The sequence below is a fragment of the Jatropha curcas genome, chromosome 11 (assembly GCF_041381405.1).
Source record: "Jatropha curcas cultivar XTBG-Jc1 chromosome 11, XTBG_Jcur_1.0, whole genome shotgun sequence".
Lineage (NCBI taxonomy): Eukaryota > Viridiplantae > Streptophyta > Magnoliopsida > Malpighiales > Euphorbiaceae > Jatropha > Jatropha curcas.
In genome coordinates, this window is record NC_143161.1 from 20,879,292 (window position 1) to 20,898,937 (window position 19,646).

General features: G+C 32.2%; 1 protein-coding gene across 1 annotated transcript; it reads right to left on the reverse strand.

Moving 5' to 3' along the window:
* Window positions 1-243: 243 nt before the first annotated feature.
* Window positions 244-17,438, reverse strand: STRS1 (DEA(D/H)-box RNA helicase family protein). Its single transcript, XM_012213944.4, has 13 exons — window positions 16,792-17,438; window positions 16,569-16,693; window positions 15,899-16,006; window positions 14,289-14,369; window positions 8,434-8,512; window positions 5,068-5,153; window positions 4,934-4,990; window positions 4,764-4,831; window positions 3,046-3,114; window positions 2,806-2,899; window positions 1,476-1,640; window positions 1,270-1,362; window positions 244-572 (listed from the first exon to the last, which is right to left on the reverse strand). The coding sequence occupies exons 1-13, from the start codon at window positions 17,291-17,293 to the stop codon at window positions 480-482; spliced, it is 1,620 nt and encodes a 539-aa protein (XP_012069334.1). The 5' UTR covers window positions 17,294-17,438; the 3' UTR covers window positions 244-479.
* Between the last annotated feature and the right edge of the window lie 2,208 nt (window positions 17,439-19,646).

Sequence of the window (19,646 nt, forward strand, 5' to 3'; positions counted from 1 at the left end):
CACTTTTTTTTTTCCCGCTAAATCGAGGAAATGAGATATGTTTCAACTTTTCCTAAGAAAGAATGTCTTCAAAGTAAACATGAGAAGATTTAGAATCAAACTACAGTAAAATGAGAAAATTGCTTGAGCTTCCCTTTTAACACGAGCGGTGGTCTTCATAAACTACAGAACATGAGCAAAGTAGATGCAGAGTCCACACATCAAACAGTAATCCTATGCACTTACGTAACTAGGATTCCCAAATGATATGAAGTGATAATTGAATTAATAACTAAAGCTGAAAACTTTAATTTTTATCCTAAATGGTTGTAGGCAATTGCCAAGGAATTAAAGTTACATAACAGCAGATTGACAAATAAAGGAGACAAACCTGCTGCAAGTAAAGGAAAAAAAAAAAATCAATATATAATTTAGGATAAATGGAAGTCTGTCAAGCAGTTTAAATTGTCAAATCGTGACTGCTGCCAGTCTCAATAAATTCAATCTTCATCATCCGAGTCGAATCTAATCTTCTTGGCCTTTGGAGCATCTGCAGATATTTCCCTGAAGTGAGCCCCATAAAGCTTGGACTCCTGCATTGACAAAAGAAACTGTCAACAGCTTCTAACTACACAACCAATCATTTGAATGTATCGACAACCCCTCACATAACGCATAAGGAGGAAATCAGGCATATGCTAACTAATCGCATAACAACGTGCTAATAACTAACCACATAACAACGACTAAGAGAACACGTTTCAAGTCCTTGAACTTTTTGGGATTTGTTATTGAGCTCCCATCATTCAACTGTGTTCTAGAGCCCATGAAATCTCCAATTTAAAAGACATCAAGAACTTCTTTAATGGCAATTTTTTTAATTAAAAAAAAAAAAAGAAAGAAAAAACCATTAATGTTTAAAAAAGCATTGAAAATTGTACTGCTCTGAATCAAGGAATTGCATCTAATAGACAACTCAAAATCACAGTTCAGTAATGGCTTCTTTCCATTTCTCCAGGCTTAATAATTTCTACAAGGAAAAAGAAGTACGAACTTGTATTATTTTTTACACTGACATTAATGAATTTACCACTGATTTTCATGACCTTTACTGAGTCAATGTAATAAAATGGGGAAGTTCATTGCTAGATAACACACAATTGAAGATAAAAGTCTCAATAGACAAATCTCAAAAAGTGTAAGAGCTTAAAAACGGGTTTTGCTGAAAACTAAAACTGCAAGCGTACATGCAAATATAAGCGGCAAAAGTCATTCAAAAGAAACTTGCACCTTTTTCTTCACGTGAGTGCCAAATTTCAAAAGGCCAGCTGGCACAACTTGTCCAGCTTCGCGGAGAATATTCACCAGCTCTCCAGCAAGTCCCTGGAATACAGCTGTTCATTACTTCCAAGAAAATATTGCCAGATGATGGATTACTTGAACCCCCATAATTTAAGCAGATTTATCCCAACTAGACTTTAAAGTTTAAACATTACCTTGTTATGATGTGTGAAAAATGTGTGAGCAACACCTTTCTTACCAGCACGTCCAGTCCTCCCAATTCTGTGGACATAATCCTCTGTCGTAAGTGGAAAACTATAGTTGATCACTACTTCAACATCCGGAACATCCAATCCTCGAGCAGCAACATCAGTAGCTACCTGCAAGCGTATTACATCAAACAACATTCAAGTTTATCAACAAGCATAACCAATGGAAATTACAGTAAATTTGGGTCCATGAGATTGGAAGTGTTGAACTAAAATTGGCCTCTCGACTTATAACTTTGGTTTGGATTGACTTGCCTCACACTCATTTTGAATACATATAACCCACCAATGCATCACTCAGTTCACCAACTTCTACAGACCAGGTTGATTACAACAATGTTTGAATGGAGCCTTCTTCCTCCCATCTTCAGCAACCCAACAGCCAGCGAATTCCTTTTTATTTTTTTAGTGCCCTCTCTAAACAGTTCATCAAACTTATCCACTCACCAGTGCCAAAAAAACCCTAGCCATCAACCTTATGTTGCCAGGACCAGAAATTAATGTAATTATTCTCAGCTGCTTTGACCTCAAGCAAACATCATGTTTTGGAAACATCCATCTAGGTTCAGAAACCCCTGAACTTATCGTGTTTTTTGAACATGAGGCCCTTGAACTTTGATTGCTCCGCATTAGTAATTACACCTCATATTTTTTACTTTGTTGATGGCAAAATTAGAATTCATGAGAAATTCATCAATAGTAAACACAAAAGTAAAAACATCAAAAATAACTGCATTAATTTCTCACATGGAAAATACTGAAGCTACAGGAAGGAAAACTTCAGTCCTGAACTTTCAGGCTTTGTTTTACGAAATAGTGCAATTTTTCACAAGTGGTGCAATATTTTAGTGATTTGCAAACTGCTACTAACGAATTTAGCATTAATTTTACCTTTCCCATGAACAAAGTCCTCAAAATGAAAAAATAAGACAAATTTAATGTTCCAGAGCTTAACATGAATAGAGTTCAAGTGCCTAATAAAATAAAAATAAAAATTTAAAAAAAAAAAAAAAAAACGCCATAAGTAGGATCCTAGGATGATGGTATTTCAGTCATTTTCCCACAAAAGCATGTATTTGTGCATCCTACATACAATTCAAAAATCCTGGAGTACATTTTCAGAGAGAACTGGGCAGAACAAAAACAAAACTGAAAAAGATGATTAAGCTGCAACTATTCATGAAAATAAAAAATGGTGCAGATACTGAGATCCCACCAATATTGCAGCATGATAACAACTGTAAATTTGTGATTAGAACATCAATTCAGAACATACCATCAAAGGACAGCTGCCCTTCTTGAACAATGATAGTGCCTTTGTTCGTTGATCTTGTGCTTTGTTGCCGTGTATCGAAACTACCTTCCAACCACTAGATCATCAAAAAAAAAAGGGGGATGGGGGCGTGTGAGTCCACCAAAAACATCAAGTATCTTCACAACTTTATTTTTCAGCAGCTGGATTCACAGCCAGAAACTTGGCTTGGCTAAAAGATAATGGAAAATCACAATAGTCTACCTCGTTTTTAGCATTCCATCAAGACGCTCAGCTTCCTTTTGGTACAAGGCAAAAACTAATACTCTGTTTCTGATCACAAGTATAACCCATGAATGAGTTGGAAGTGCAACAAATGAACATTTAAAGACAAAAAGTAATTTAAAAACTTAGTTCTAGATTAATAACTGGAAATTTGAAACTAAACGAAGTGGAAAGAGAACAAAAAAAAGAAAAAAGAAAAAAGATAACCAACAGCTCTAGATGTTTGGTTTCACATAAATAGGAGGCAACACTATTCAATTTTAACTTAAAACCTCAAGATCAAACTCTCATTTAAATTCAGGAAGGTTGTGAATATTTGATTTAGTTCAGTTAATGGTTTGATAATTTATTGTTATCAGTTTGGTTAACCAAAGAAATTAACCGAAATAATTATCTTCAAATATTAGGAATATATGAATTATAATTATTCTAAATCAAATATAAAATAAATCAAACTATATGCCAGTTTGGTAAAGTCAAATTATCTAAAGTATTTGGTTAGCATTTATAAATTTAAAAATAATGCCATCAACTTGAATTCAATAAACATAATGTACACCATTAGGCGCGGGGATAAGCAGTCAATCAGTTGGGATGAGTTCAAAATTGAAATAACCAAATTAAGTTGATTAAAGAAAGAAAGAAAAAAAGGAAAGGAAAAAAAAAAAAAAAAAAAAAGCAATCCAAATAAATTTGGTTCAGCTCAGCTATTAATTCAGTTCTAAAAACTCTTTTAAAGAAAGAGTAAGATTTGGATAACAATTATGAATTAAATATGTTTAAAACATAAATTTAAGTAACACGATATTAGTACTAAGGAAGTTGGAACTGACTTATGAATGAAAAGTTGAAGCGACAGTGAACATGAAGGTTGCTAATATCTAGGCTTGAATCAGCATATACGTTGCAAAAAGAAAGATTTATCATCTCTAGGCTCCATTTCTTTCTATAAAATAACTTACCTGAAAACTTCTTCTAGATACATTTTGCTTAGGAAAATCAATCAATGCAAAATATTTTTTCAATCAAAGGGAAACTATGCAATTTTGAAGGAAAATAATTTCCTCTTTTTAAAAGAGGAAAACATTTTTCAGATATTGACAAACATAATACAACTTTATAAACACATACTAGTACACTGATAACTAATAGTCACCATTATCGATTACTGATAACTAATCAGTAATCACCACCACTCAGTGGCCATTATCACTGGTCATCTGAGACTACCACAATTATCATTTTTATGCATTTTTTCATATTTAACAATAAATTTCTAAAATATAAAATTCCTACAGTTCTAAAAATTTTTACAATCTTATAAAATAAAATTTCAATATTTTTGAAGTAATTTTCAATATTGCAACAAAATAACAAAAAGTGAGTTGTTGTATTGGAAAATGTTTCCCAAAGTTAAGTTACTTCCTAGAAATAAAGAGGCTAGATCTCTAAAAATTTTGAATACCACCAACCCAACTAGATATGCATTAAGAATAAGTAGAGTTTGAATTAGATTAGAGCTTTCTTTAAGTTTCATAAATTTATTTATGATCAATCTAATGAATGCCAAACAGTACCAAAATCCCACTCATGTTAGCTATTTTATCTCCTATAAAAGAAACTACGCGATTAAAATCAAAACATAGCTTAAGCATCTCAACCTCAGAAAAAGACACACTTCTATAACAAGAGGGTACCTTTGCGATTTATGATATTTTTCTAGTAAAGCAAGCAAACGTCCATATCTCGCATGTTCATCCAAGACCTACATTTATAAAATTGAATGCACCAACATCAGAAGATCTTTATCATAGATTAGAATGAAATATCTAAAATATGGTCCCCTGCCAGAAAATGGGAAACAAACCTCAACAATTTGCATGACATCGTGGTTGGCAGCCGTATCCTCTGAACCAACTACTACCTAAAAAATGCTCATTGTTTAACAAAGGACATAGATAACAACCAAACAAATTAGAATTATGTACGAATAATCAATACCTTAATGGGATGAGGATCCATATACTCCTCAGCCAGGTTATGAACATCTATAGGCCATGTAGCACTAAACATTATCATTTGGCGATCTGTATAGGTTAAGTGACTTGTATTAATAATCAAATAACATAAGTTTTACATTAAATGTATTAAAATGAACCAAACAAGTTAATTCATAGTTGAAGTAAGAAGACCATCACAAATTTTAAGTTAATTAAACATTAGATCTTCTCACAAGTTTTACTTAATGTAATAATTAGCCCCACAAAGTGTCTCCACACTTTCCTATTTGCGAAAAAATCATACATCAAAAGTTGAAGTTTTTCAATTTGTAGGACGAAAGGGTTCAAGCACCCGAAACTGTGTTTTTGCATCCCTTCTTTGAAATTTCAGCTATTAATCCAATTCAGAAACTTGTTTTCTGAAGTTGACAAAAATAACTAAGCCTTAGTCTCAAATTTGTGGGAGTTGACTATAGGAATCCTTTGTTTTCAATATCCACTCTGATTTAAATTCATAGTGGTACAAAGTGAAGTATAAATTGGGAAAAAATTTTAAAATACTTTTTGTGGACAAAAAATTTTTGAAAAGGAAATTTTTAAATCATTTGACAAGCATAAGGTAAGCAACAAGTAGCTACTATCTGCTATATGAAACTTTTATCTTCATGGGAATATCCTCACTAATATTCGAGAATCATAAATCTTTCATGACAACTTCCCTCCACACAATTCTAGGTCGACCTCTTCCCCTTTTAGCACCCTCTACTATCAAAATATCACATTTACAAACCAGAGCATTTAGGGGTCTACATTACACATGACCATAGTCAAGATTAGAAACAAATAATAATAATATTTCATTATTCATCTAAACAAAAAAACTGACTCATATTTGTGTCTTTTCCACTCGCCAATCCCCCTATCCCTCATCAAAAAACTAAGCTCCAACTAACCCCTTATTAACAAAAGACAAAATCCCAGCATCAAAATCAATTAAAAAATATCTTTCATTCACATAGAAAAATAACCCTCATAATATGAAATGAAGAATGAGATTTTAGAATTTTTTACAAATTTTTTTCTTTTCTTAAAACTATTTCTTTTAATAATTAATTAATTAATTTTTTAATTTCAATTGAATAATAAGCTCCATTTTACCTAGTGGAATTTCACATCAGTAAAAAAGTGTATCCTTTAATATCTTAAACCATATCATCAAATCTATCGTTTTCTCTATTAGACACTTAAGTATTAAATATAATAACAATATTGTTATTATTTAATGATATAGTATAAGATATTAATTAAGATTTTATTTTTCTACTAACGCGGAATTTTGTAGGTACTATGGACCCCATTACTCAATTGAAATTAAATTTTTAACTAATATTAAAATAATAATATTTTTGAAGGAAAAAAGAAATTCTAATTTTTAAAAAATCCCAATACATTCCTACAAAAGGAAAAATCATTTTTTTTTCATTAAATACTAATAGACTTAATGCATTTGGCATTTAATTTAATGAAGCACCAAAAGGATCTAAGCATGAACGAAAAACCTTTTAATTCCAGTGTCCCAAATACTACAACTTTTCTCAATCAAGTCTTCATTGTTGAAGTAGCTCACCTTAATGTTCCTTAGGACAACAACGGCCGACTTTTTACTCAAAAACTTGCTAAGTTCTCATTGAGGGCCCACTTTTACTTAAAAACTTGTTTAGTTGGTATTATGAAGTGAGGAAAAAAATGTCTTTAAAATGAAAAAGAAAAGAAGACCTTCAAATCTACAATGGAGACCATAATTCAAAATCTAATAGAGAACAAAGCATAAGTAAAGATCCAATCTCATCTTCCACAACCAATCTACAAATGACTTTCTCTATCTTATGTTCAATGACCAAAAGAAGAAGAAGATGACAATGAGAATGCATCAACATTTGCTTCTACTTGTGGAATTGTAGCGGCAACAACAAAGACACCATGTTACAACAAAATATGATTAAAGAGGGACATGAACACCAAAAGAATATGAATATCAAGAAAGAAAGAAAGGAAGATTATGCAACTTATCTTTGATACCCAAAAGAGATGAGTTTAAGAAGAGAATTCACAATTAATGTTCATCCCTCTCTAAATCCTAGAAGAATTTAAAGATTTTAAAAATTTTTTCTCAAATGATTAAGAGAGTAGAAATTACCCAATGGAATTGACTACAAAAATAATAACAAATTGATTGCTTAAAATACCCAATAAATCCATTTCCCTTTTATTTTGAATTGATTTTCTTTTACCATTGAAGTTACTCTGAACTGTTAAGATTTGCAAGTGAACTTAAAAAAAAAAAAAAAAAAAAAAAAAAAAAGCTAAGTCGTTGGGTTTTCTCGTTCTACATTCATCACTTCCTAACAAATTAGGTCATTAGGGTTTGGTCCATAGGTTGCCATTAAGGTTTGGATTTATATATATATATATATATATATATATATATATATATATATATATATATATATATATATATATATATATATATATATGTTTTTCTCTTCTTTGGATTTTTTAATTTTTAATATTTTGTTTTTTCATTTTCATTGCCAACTCAACAAGCTTCTAGGCAAAAGTGAACCCTTAATGCCAACTTAGCAAGCTTTTTTGGCAAAAGTGGGCCCTAGTCATCCTAGTCAACATTTAGAAAACCCAAAATCAACAATAAATATTTGGTTGAAAAAATTTCCGTTCAAACACCAAAAAAGATTAAAAAGTTCAAACATTAACAATAATCCCAACACATGTTTTCTGATTCATTTTTAGGAACCACAATTTTATTGCTCAATGCATTAGAATACTTGATGTTGATCATGTAGACTTGTAAATAAGATTCGGATAACACATATAATCTCAAAATGGAAGCAATAACATAGTTTCAAATAATTCCTCATAGCGCACCAAAGAGACATCCATAGAAAAGGTAGTAGCATGCTTTTAAAACAAAAAAACAACTTTATTATTCAAAATTAAATATGAAGAAACTATATCATGACAAAATATTACGATTTATATCTCTAGCCTCAATCAGATGGGGAAAAGAAAAGAAGAAGTGAAAATTGTGCACTAATTGAGTGCATGAACTAATAGATTCAAAAGACTAAAAGCAATAAATAAAACATGCATTATTATGAATTGAAAAAATAAAAGAAAATATATTAGAACACTTTGGATAAGGAGAAAAAAAAATTTGGAGGGACAGGGAGGGGATAGTGATATAGGAGGGTACATTTACTGAAAAGGTTTCAGTATCAATGACCTCATTTTGATTTTCCAGCACATTTTCTTTTCAAGGGGAAAAAAGAGCAATAAAAATATCACATACCAGAACATGTGTTGCTCAATATAGAGCGAACTTCTTGTCTAAATCCCATGTCAAGCATTCTATCTGCTTCATCAAGGACCTACAATAATCAAGATTAAGCAATAAAGCCTCTAGATGGTTAAACTAGCTTTACCATGAACACAGAGAAAAGCACACTACCCTTCAAATCATATAACATACTACCTACATTCCAAAAAGGTTGTTCTACTATTTCTTTTTTGGATGTCCCATAATACATGCCCATTTCCACAATCAAAAAATTTCAAGAGTTAAACTTTCCTATTTTACCTCCCTATTAATTCTTCAATTCAAAAAGTGCATTAATTATGGCATAAAGAACACGTAAGGACCAAAAACAATCAACATTAAGCAATAAAGCCTCTAGATGGTTAAACTAGCTTTACCATGCACAGAGAAAAGTACGCTACCCTTCAAATCATATAATATACTACCTACAATCCAAAAAGGTTGTTTCCTTTTTTGGATGTTCCATAATACATGCCCATTTCCACAATCAAAATATTTCAAGAGTTAAATTTTCCTATTTTAACCCCCCAATAATTCTTCAATTCAAAGAATGCATTAATTATGGCATGAAGGACATGTAAGAAGTATAAAGGAAATATAAGAGAATGTAGCATTTATTATGTTGTCTTAAACCATGCGAAAAAGAGAAGACAACAACCCTTTGGGACCGACATAGTAGTGGTTCAATGTCTTTATCTTTTAGCTGTGGGAATTTTATTTTATTTGTCTTTCATGTTTCCTAAGTTCAAATGATAAAATAAAAAAGAATTCAAGAAAATTCAACAATTTTAGAAATATAGTTCAAATTTTCTGTGCAATTTATTGGGACATTCTAACATATTCCTAGTCTATCAGAGCCTTATTTACATGTCTTGTTAGATAAATTAGTTATCAGCCAATTACTTTAGGTCCATGAGGCAATTTTGTATTTTCAGCATTGCAAAAAAATCTTATCCCTGTTTCTTTAGGATTCTTTATACTTAACTTAAAGAGTCCTTATAGGCTTAGGTAGACATGACCATGGTTCCAAAACCGCCAATTCAGGTGAAACCAGAACCGGACCGCTTTAGGCAGTTTCTAAGACGGTTTTGGAACCGCCAATTTTGATTTTATGGTTTTGAACCGAAAGTAAAAAATATATTTTAAATTTTTTTAAAATGCTTTTTTAAGATTTGTAGCTTGAATAAATAATAACAATAGATATTGCTATTGAAAAAAACTAAATCAATTTAATAAAAACTCTTCAAAGTTACTTTTAAAAACCATAATAAAACAAAAAAATAAGTTGGGAGTTTCTTTAAGAACATATTTTTTACGATTTCAAACTGAAACCGCCGGTTTTGGTTTAAAACCACTGGCTCAAAAAAGTGAAGAACCGGAACCGAACCTTAAATTCACAGTTTTGGTTACAATTTGGAACCAAAAGCGTTGACTATGGTTTAGCGCTGGTTTTGACCTGTTTGGTTTCGGTTCAGTTCTGGTTCAAAACCGAACCGTGGTCATCCCCTAGGCTTAGGGTAATATTATCACTTTTAAGCTCCATTTGTTTCATGAAAAATAACTTACCTATGGAAACATTTTCCAAGAAAGCAACTAACATATTTTGTTGTTTGATCACAATATTGAAAATCAGTTAGAAGTTATTTTCCAATGTTTGAATATATTAAAAAATAAATTTTTAAAATTTACAACCGAAAAGTTTGACCCATAAAGTTATTATTTTTATTAATTATTGAATATTGCAAAACAGAAAAAGAAAGAAAAGAAAAAGGTAAGAAAAGAAAAAGGTGCTGAATTATGGCGTCACATATGCCCAATGGAGGCCAAAAACTACCAAGGATGACCTGTGGTGGTCAGTAGACTAAGAGGTGTATACTTCCTGTATATTCACTTCTAATAATTCTATCAAAGCTCGAAAAACATTTCATCTTTTGAAAAAAGGAAATAACATTCCTTAAAAATGACATTTTTCCTTGTGACAATGAAACATTTTACATTAGCCACCCTAATCATCAAAAGACATGTGGAAAGTGTTCTCCATGAAAATATTTTTCATCAAACAAAGGAGACTTTAGTGTAATTTTAGTGCAAATCTTGAGAGGATACGAAATAGTTTTGAAGTCCTATTCTTATGGGTTTAGGATTCGCTTTGAATCTTCAAAAACCTATGCTTGCAATGGTTATCTTAACTTTTGCTATTGAAGAAAAAGAAAAAGCAATTGTGATACTTTGATGCAATTTATCCTAGGTGTGATGCCTAAGAAAATTTTAGTATGACGCCCAAACACCCTTGATTTTACTATTCATAGTGCGTTAATTTCTCCGCAAACTTTCACTTTGTGTTCCCTTTGCCTCTTTTCACAATGATAGGATATGAAGAGGGAAAGTAAAGAAAATAAAGAGGAAAAATAAGCAAGGAAATTTTTAAATGGCAATTTTATCTCATTCCTTTGTTTGGATTGGAAGGAGATAAACTCATAGTTTTCCTTTCTTATTCCCTCTCCAAATTTGGGAGAATGGGACCAGATTCCTGATTTTCCACTCTTTTCCCAAACAAGGGAAAACATCAATCTACCTTTATTTTTCTCTGTTTATTTTCTTTCTTTGCTTATATTCCCCTATCCAAACAATGTGAATCTAGTCCCATACAAACTCCAAATTATTCCCCTAAATACTTACCCATTCTAGCATCTAATTAAATCTGAGATTCAGCCTTAACAGCCAGGCCCTCAAGCTGTCATAGATCAGTTTGGTTATCTTCAAGATCCTTGTTATTGCTTAATCTTCACTAGCTATGGTGTCCAATCTCTAAGCAATTTCAAAGATTTTCAACAAGAGTCCAATTCTTTTCAACAAGATCATGAAGATGCAAAGAAATTTTTGAATTGGATGGAAGGTAAAAGTTGGATAAGATGCTTAAGAAAACATCAACCGCTAGCTCTAGCAAGCAACCATTGCTAGGAGCAACATCCAGTCACGATCCATAGCCTGTGCCTAGTCACAAGGTACCATGGATGATGTTAGGAAGGTCGTTTAGATCCTACTCTCTTTTGCAATTGGCTCAATTCAATTGAATTATACTTAGACCAGTATGGAATGGTTAAAGATTGCAAGATTCAGTTTGCTGCTAAGGTGAAAGTTATCAGGCTAACTAAGATATAGTGGCAGGAATTGAGTGAGATATGTCAAGATTGAAGTAACTATCAATTAGTACATGGCAAGGATGAAAGCTAAGATACAAGAAAAGTATTTGCCACCCAAGATGCATGAAAAAGCGAACACTTCTAGATTGGCAGCATGCCAGTGGTTGGATATGAACACCAATTTGAGGAGTTGAAAACTCAAAGTGAAGCTGTAGGAGGCACTACTTAAGCATTGTCAATAGTTGCTAAGGATAATAATGATGGAAACAAATAAAAACAGTGCCCCCAATATGTCACACAAAATGACTTCAAAAGCAGGTACAGGAGCAAAAGTTATGAACAGGAATTTCTGGACAACAAGAGATAATAGCAGTACAAGAACCAGAGGAACTTCTCCACAAAGAAAGTTGGAACAACAAAGCCAGCAACTAGAAGAGCCTCTGTTGCAAGCTGGCTGGTCCACTTATTTACTACCATTCCAAAAGCTGAAACATAAAAATTTTTAACTTGGATTCGCCTCCACAAGAAGTCAAAAATGAAGAACAGACAGAAAAGCAAAAGGTGGTTTTTGGAATCAATTCAACTACAACATAGCTTGGAAATTCTTTTAAATTCTGCAAGAATATTGGGTTGCCCATAAGTTTTTGAAATTTTTTTAATTTCAATAGCAATATTGACTTTTCAGTTCACATAATTAAGTTCTTTTTGTACATTCATCTGTAATTCTTTGATTTGTTTAGGTCTACTTTCTATTCAAAATGAGGCTTTTAATTGTAAGTGAGAAACTTTTGAAGAAGAGCACTATCAAGCAACAAATAAAACAACAAATGAAGATTAACAATTTGCAATGAAAGGAGGTGAAACTAGATCCTTTCAAGAATAAAAAATAAAAAGAAAATTGGAATTGCTTCCTCCAAAGGAGTTCGGGAATTAATGCAAGGAACTCTTTGTTAAAAACATTGTTGAAAGAAAATTCAATAGAAAAAGGGATTACGTTATTGTTGAAAGAAAATTCAATAGAAAAAGGGATTATGTTATTGTTGAACAGTTGAAGACACCAAAGATATTGGATGTATGCTAACTTGAGAGTTGGAATTCAAGAGACCAGCTTTGTTATTCTAAATAAGTTTAGTCCAAAGGGAGCCTTCAAGTATTTTATTGATGCTAACAACAGGCTGTTCAAGAAGTTCTCACTTTTGTTGTGCAAGCATTTCAAAACTCTTACACAAGTTTTCTCCGACCAAGGGAAAATGATGCAGAAAAAGAAATTCAAGGAATTGAAGACTTTTACAATTATTGTTAAACGGCACAGTTTCTACTTGTGTTAGAGTCCTATTTATATACCTAGTTAGATAAATTAATTGTTGGTCCATTGTTTTAGATCAAAGGAGCATTTGTGTAATTTTTACCTTTGCTAGAAAACATGTCCCTGTTTCTTCAAGAGAATTTATATTTATTCTGTCTTTTTTTAGAGTCATTATTGGCTTAGGAAAATCAAACTTCTTGTAGTTTACTTGGATTAAAAACCCTTAGAGAATGAGAATGAAAGTTTAGGGTTACTTATAGCCTATGAGCACAATCTATAATTCAGTTTTTGCTATTGAATAAAAAAAGCCAGCAACTATGCCACTTTGAGTTGTGAGATGCAATGAGAAGCCTAGCAGCCTTCTACTTTACTTTTCATGGTATTATTCGAGTGCTTCAATCTCATCAGAAACAATACAATCGTCCTGTTTTTCCTCACTTTGCCTCTTGACCTATTCCCATATAAACCTAATTAACAACCACCAAGCCTAGTCCCAAACTAGTTGGGGTCGGCTATATGACTTTCATAGACACCTAATTATTCATCCTAAATACTTACCCATTATAGGCTTCAATTAGAATCCAATATTCAGTCTTAATAGCCCTTCAAGCTGTCATATGTCCCATGATCACCCATGTTAAAGAGATAAGTTTCCAGATATTTCAAATGTCTTCTTGATCCAGACAACAAGATCCAAGAAATAAAACATTAATGAATCAAGATATAGAATTATGTCCATGTTTAGTATCACTGAGCACTTTCCAGTCCTTTTAGAGTTTGCTTTTTCATATCTATTCAAATTAACTACATGCATATTGTAATTTTATTTGTACTTTATGTTTCCTAGGTTTACATGATCACCCAAGTTAAAAAGATAAATATCGAGATATTTCAAACACTGATTGATGTGTGTTGTCGCTATTATGAATCTAGCCTGTAGTTTCTGAGTATCTAATGCGCCCCAAGTGTCTATCGTTTTTGCCTATCCAGATTTTTTTAAATGGGGAATTTCATATTTTATGTTATGTCCCACCAATTGAAAAGATCAAGTTCGAGTCTTTCAGATGATTGGGTCATTGAGTTGGTTCAATTTTTTATTCCATTACTGTGATTTCTTTTCTTTATTCTCATATCTTTTCAACAAGATATTTAGAGCTAATGGATGGTATAATTTGTTGGAAAACAGAATGATACAAAACAAACTTGATCGAAACCTACAGCATTTTTTGTTATTTTGGGTTTATGAAAATTTGAACCAAATTACTTGAACCAACCGTCTCCCACCAATAAAGAATATGTAGCCACACAAAAAATACCATCAAACAGTACAAACTTCCGTCATAATTTAGCAAAAGGTTAATAAATAACTGTTTACTTACCACAAAAGATACTTCCGTTAGGTGGCATACATTCATTTCAATCAAATCCTTCAACCGTCCAGGGGTTGCAATGATAATGTCCTGAGCATAACAAAAAAGAACATTATAATGATTAATTACTAGAAAAAAGTGCAGCACATTAAACATATACAAATATCATAAATGAACATATGGATGATAATATTCATGCAAGTGTACAAATAAGATACAGCATAAAAAATTTATCTGCAAGAAAATAAATCATCTCTTATAGCCGAACAAAACAAAAGAAAAGTAAAGAAACCCACCTGAAAAAATTTGTCCAGCCTTTACATCTCTCAAAGAATTAAAATAATAGCTTCTATCAATTATTATTGTATCACATTCAAAATATATGGATCTTACAATTAAAATGATCTTTCCTAAGTTCCAATTTAAAAGACTAAGGTCTTATAGGATTAGGAGGAAAAGAAAACCATAGGCAGTGTTTCCTTGTCATTGTTCCTTTCTTTCCTTTTCCCCAAATCATACTCATGTAATTCTTCCAATTAAATAAGGATTGGCCCTATACAGTGCTAACCCCTTGTTCTGCTTAAGGAAGAGAATTCTAGGTGTCATTTCTGGAAAATATTCTTTTCATTTTTGTATCTACTTCTTGGCAATTTCCAAAATATTTCAATCAACCATAAAGCTGTATGTTTTTCACATCCACTTTCAAGTAAAACTGTTGCAAGTAACACCTTAAAACTGTTCGTGGAGGTCACTAGCAGACTACAGGTCCTGAATTTTGATGATGTAGCAAAATAAGCCTAATCCTAAATTAGGTCAGAATTGACATAAGAATATTGAAAAGAGAGGACAGAGACCAAAATATCAACCAAAATAGACTGGAACTTCTAGTTACAGAACCAGGAAAAACAATTAGCAACAATAGGTTTTTATTATTACTCAAAAATCTAAACTCTGCCTGTAGATATGACATTACGTCCCATAATATAGCATGCATACCAACTAGAATAGAATTTAAACGTAAAACTTAACACACAAAAAACGACTTTGAACTTAAAATCCTGACAGATTTAGGTTTTGCACCAAATTAACAAAAAGACTTGATAATCCAAAATTATAATATAGTAGCATGAACAGCACAACAACTAAGTCTTAACCCCAAACTGGAATGAACGGTAACACTAGAAAATGCTAGACAAACTCTTGCATCATTTTAACTTCTCTTGTCTAGACATATCCAACAAAGCAAATCTCCTTTTTATACTCCTGTCAATCCATAAGCACCTAAATTACCTGCATACAACAATTAGTCATTTTAACCCCTCAAATAACCACTGCCCATAATTTTCCATCTGCAGGTTATCAATTCCTTATTATCCATCAGAAAAAAATAAAGCTCCAAGAATTAAAGGGTGAATCTCCAAGATGCATAGCAGTCTCCAAAAAGATTACATGGAGATTATAGAAAAATAAAGTTTAGGACTCTTGATGTCAACCCTCCATTTACACTTTCAATTGAACCGAAAAAACAACCTCAAACAATGATACGGTAACTTATTTAGCCAAAAGAAATTAATAAAAATAGCCACATAAAATTAGGAAGAGAGAGCGGAGCATCCTACAACACCAGACTTCAGTGAAGAAATTTGAGGTCCTTTGGAGGTTCCTCCATATAAACACACTGATTTCACACCACAAGGTTCCCCAGCATCATGTAGAACAACTGAAATCTGCAACCAAGAAAAAAGAAAAAAAAAGACGGAAATTATCATCCCATGCTTTAAGAAATTAGTTTCAATAAATAACAAAAACAAAACAGTTATAAGGACATAATCTATGCACTAAATGAGAATAACAAGAAGAAAAGGAAAATATTACAAAAATAATACGTGATCAACAAAATCCTAACTATGTAGAGTTTCCTTGTTGCCAGTGACTTAGAATCACTTCAAAAAATATATCTTATCATCACAGCACGCAAATGCTCTATTGCACTGCTTTGGCTTGCTGTTGGATCATCATCACAAGATGCTTTTCCTCTTGCCATTGTGAAGTTTGAAGGCATCTTGTGAAGGATCCTTCACCCTTCCGTAAACCTGTATGGATACAGGCTTCCAGTCGCAACACCATGGAACCATAGCAGGAATCTAGAAATTCAATAGACATACATGAAATTTTTCCTTCTCATGCAATTCTCAATTCCCATTTCATAGATAAGTTCCAGCAAGATCATTTATCGCACCAGAACATAATCATTTGCCAATACTGTCTTCATTAGACCAAGATACTTACTTGATCAGCTAATTCCCTTGTAGGCGCAAGTACAAGGCAAAGGGGGTTCACCCTCTTTGACAATGCCCCTTTTCGTTTCTTCAAAACATGCATCACTGCCGGTATCCCATATGCCAAAGTCTTGCCTAAGACCAATAATGAAAAATAAAAAAACAAATCACACAATTCAGAAATCTGAATCAATTCATATTTCATCGTATCAAATTTAAAAATAAAATTCTACCTGAGCCAGTCTTTGCAATCCCAATAAAATCACGCCCATCCAATAAAAATGGCCACGCATGGGCCTGAATCGGAGATGGATTTTTAAAACTCTTGCAGCATTTCAAGACACTATCTGGCAGGTTAGACTCGGAGAACGATGTTAATGGTGCATATTTTGCTTCTTCAGCATCCTTTCCAGTAACCGCCACTGCCTCTTCATCACCTTCTTTGCAATTAACATGCGTTAACTCATGCCCATTGTTATTTTCATGGAGCTTGATTTCTTCGTCCTTGTCTCCGCCATTTTCCTTTTCTTCCTTTCTCTTTTTCTTCTTTTCCTTTTTCTTGAAGCCTTGTTGAATTTCAGTTTCCTCAAGCTTTCTCTTTATATTTAGTTCCTCTTGTTCGTCAAAATTAGATTCTTTGTGCTTATCCTTCTTCTTCATCTTCTTCTTCTTGTCAGTTTGTTCGCCAAATTGCTCGCCGCCAACAAGAGCGGGTTCTTGGTGCTTCTTAACCATGGCTGCAGGCAAAAACTCGAAGCGGAGCTAGACACCAAAAATAAACAGAGGTAAGAGGGTTTTGGGTTTTAGGTTTAGCTGAAATATTCTACTCACCTTCCTCCGGAAAAACAATTTACCATCTCCTCTCAAAAACCAAATCAGGTCAAGTATATATATAAAAAAAAAAGAAAATGAGGGCCGAATATATATATTCACTCTCGTATTATTAATTAAAAATTTTTATGGTATGTTCCGTGTTTGTTTTAATTCATATTAAACACTTTTGATTTTAAGCACTTTTGATTTATAAAATTAACTTTTAAAACATTTTTATAGGCTTATTAAATATTTTAACATACAAATTAGATCACTTAAATAATTATTAAAACTATGAAAATTTGTGTTTTAAAAATTATATTAATTATGTATCAAATTAATTTTTGCATATAAAAATTAAAAATCTAAACAACTGTTATTTTAAGATTTAAAGTTACTAAATCCCTCAACTTTTAGGATATATAGTAAGTCTTTCGTAAAATTTGGGATGGCAAAAAGTTTTTAAAAAAAAAAATAGTAGTAAATTTATGTGTTCAACATAAAAATAAAAATATATATATAGTAGTAAATTTATGTGTTCAGTATAAAAAAATCATGTGGCACACTAAAATTTACAAAAGATCTATTCTATTCCACAAATTTTATAAAATTGAATTATTAAACACTTCAATTTATGAAAATTATGTTATTCAAGGTATCATCTTGTAAAGTTAGATAAGTTATATATCTATTAGATAATTGAAAAATACTAAAATAAATGCTTCAAAAGTTGTACAACCACATAATAAGATCAATATTTTGATTATAAAATATAAGAACTATAAAATTATTTGTATTGGTGTGGAGAAGGGCATGATATATGCAAACTCAAAAGTTGAGAGGCACAATGCACAAAGTTCAATGTGTCACATGGATAAAGTTGTAAAGTTTTAAAGTAAATCCTTGTATTTAGCCCCACAAATCACAAAATTGTCTGAGCAAAAAAAAATGTGGATGCATGTTTGTTACACCTATGCAAATGTAACTTCGTGAGAAAATAGTTAGGTTGAGTAAGCTTAAATAGGTTCGAATTGAACAAGAAACAAAGGAAAATCAAGCTCAAAGATGACCTCCTTTCACACTTTCGGCTATAACTTAAGCTACAAATATAATATTTAAGTAATTCAAGTTAGGCTAGAAATTAGATATCTAAAGCTTTTAAACAGCATTTGGCACTAACTTGAAATGGATTAAAAATCAATCAACCTAAAGAGAAACTGAATCAATCTATAATTGAACCAAACCAAAGACTAAACAGACTGTCAGGACATGCATCACCACAGCTTGACTGCAAGGAAACTACCACTGAATCAACACCATATCGAACTTCAGTACTCTTTGCAAACTGAATCGACACCCAATTTTCTCCAACCCCACATTGAAAATGCAACCTTTTCATCTTCATCCTAGCACTATATAGAGAGTAGTCGTACTTCACCTCAGGACACCCAAAAATACTCAATAGACTGATTTCTTAGTATTTCTCTCTCTTCTCTCTTTCTGCCTTCAACCATTCTAAGCAAGCTAGAATGAAATCCTCCAAAACTTGTCGTAGGTCCTGAATATGGAACAAACCTAAGATTGGGTGTGAATTGGATTTTTCTAAAATTTTGGACTTTTAAAACAACCAAACTTAAAGTTGTTTGCAGCATAATATAATAGTTTTAACTGAATTTATAAAAGAAATGAATATCATAGTAAAATCAAACTTCATGAGGGAGAGTAAATATGCAATGTACTCTTTTTCCCTTTAACCAAGGTTTTTTCCACTAGGTTATCCTAGTAAAAGTTTTTAATGAAGTAGTATTTTCAATGTGTATTTAAGAAAAGAATAATGTACTCTTTTTCCTTCACTGAAATTTTTTTCTATAGAGTTTTTACTAGTAAGGTTTTAATGAGACATATTTTTTGACAAGTGGACATCAAAAGGAGAGCATTCTGAAATTAGTGGATATTATATTTGGGTGTGAGCCCCCTCCCGAGCGTTGTGGGAAAGATCCGAAGGACGGAGTCGATCCAGACGGACCCCATTGGTCGGTTTGTTCTGGAGACTGGGAGGAACTCCTTACGGTTCCTATGTTGTTTGATTGTTAGATTGATTATGGCTCGGTTTAGTGCTTAAGTGATGCCGGGTTGGCTCTTTAGAGCATTTTGATAGGTGTGTGATGTGATAGAGTCACCATCTTTAAAGCATTTTGACAGGTGTGTGATGTGATAGAGTCGCCACCTTAATTTTGTTTTTGTTTTCGGGAAAAAGATTAAGGAAAAAACCCTG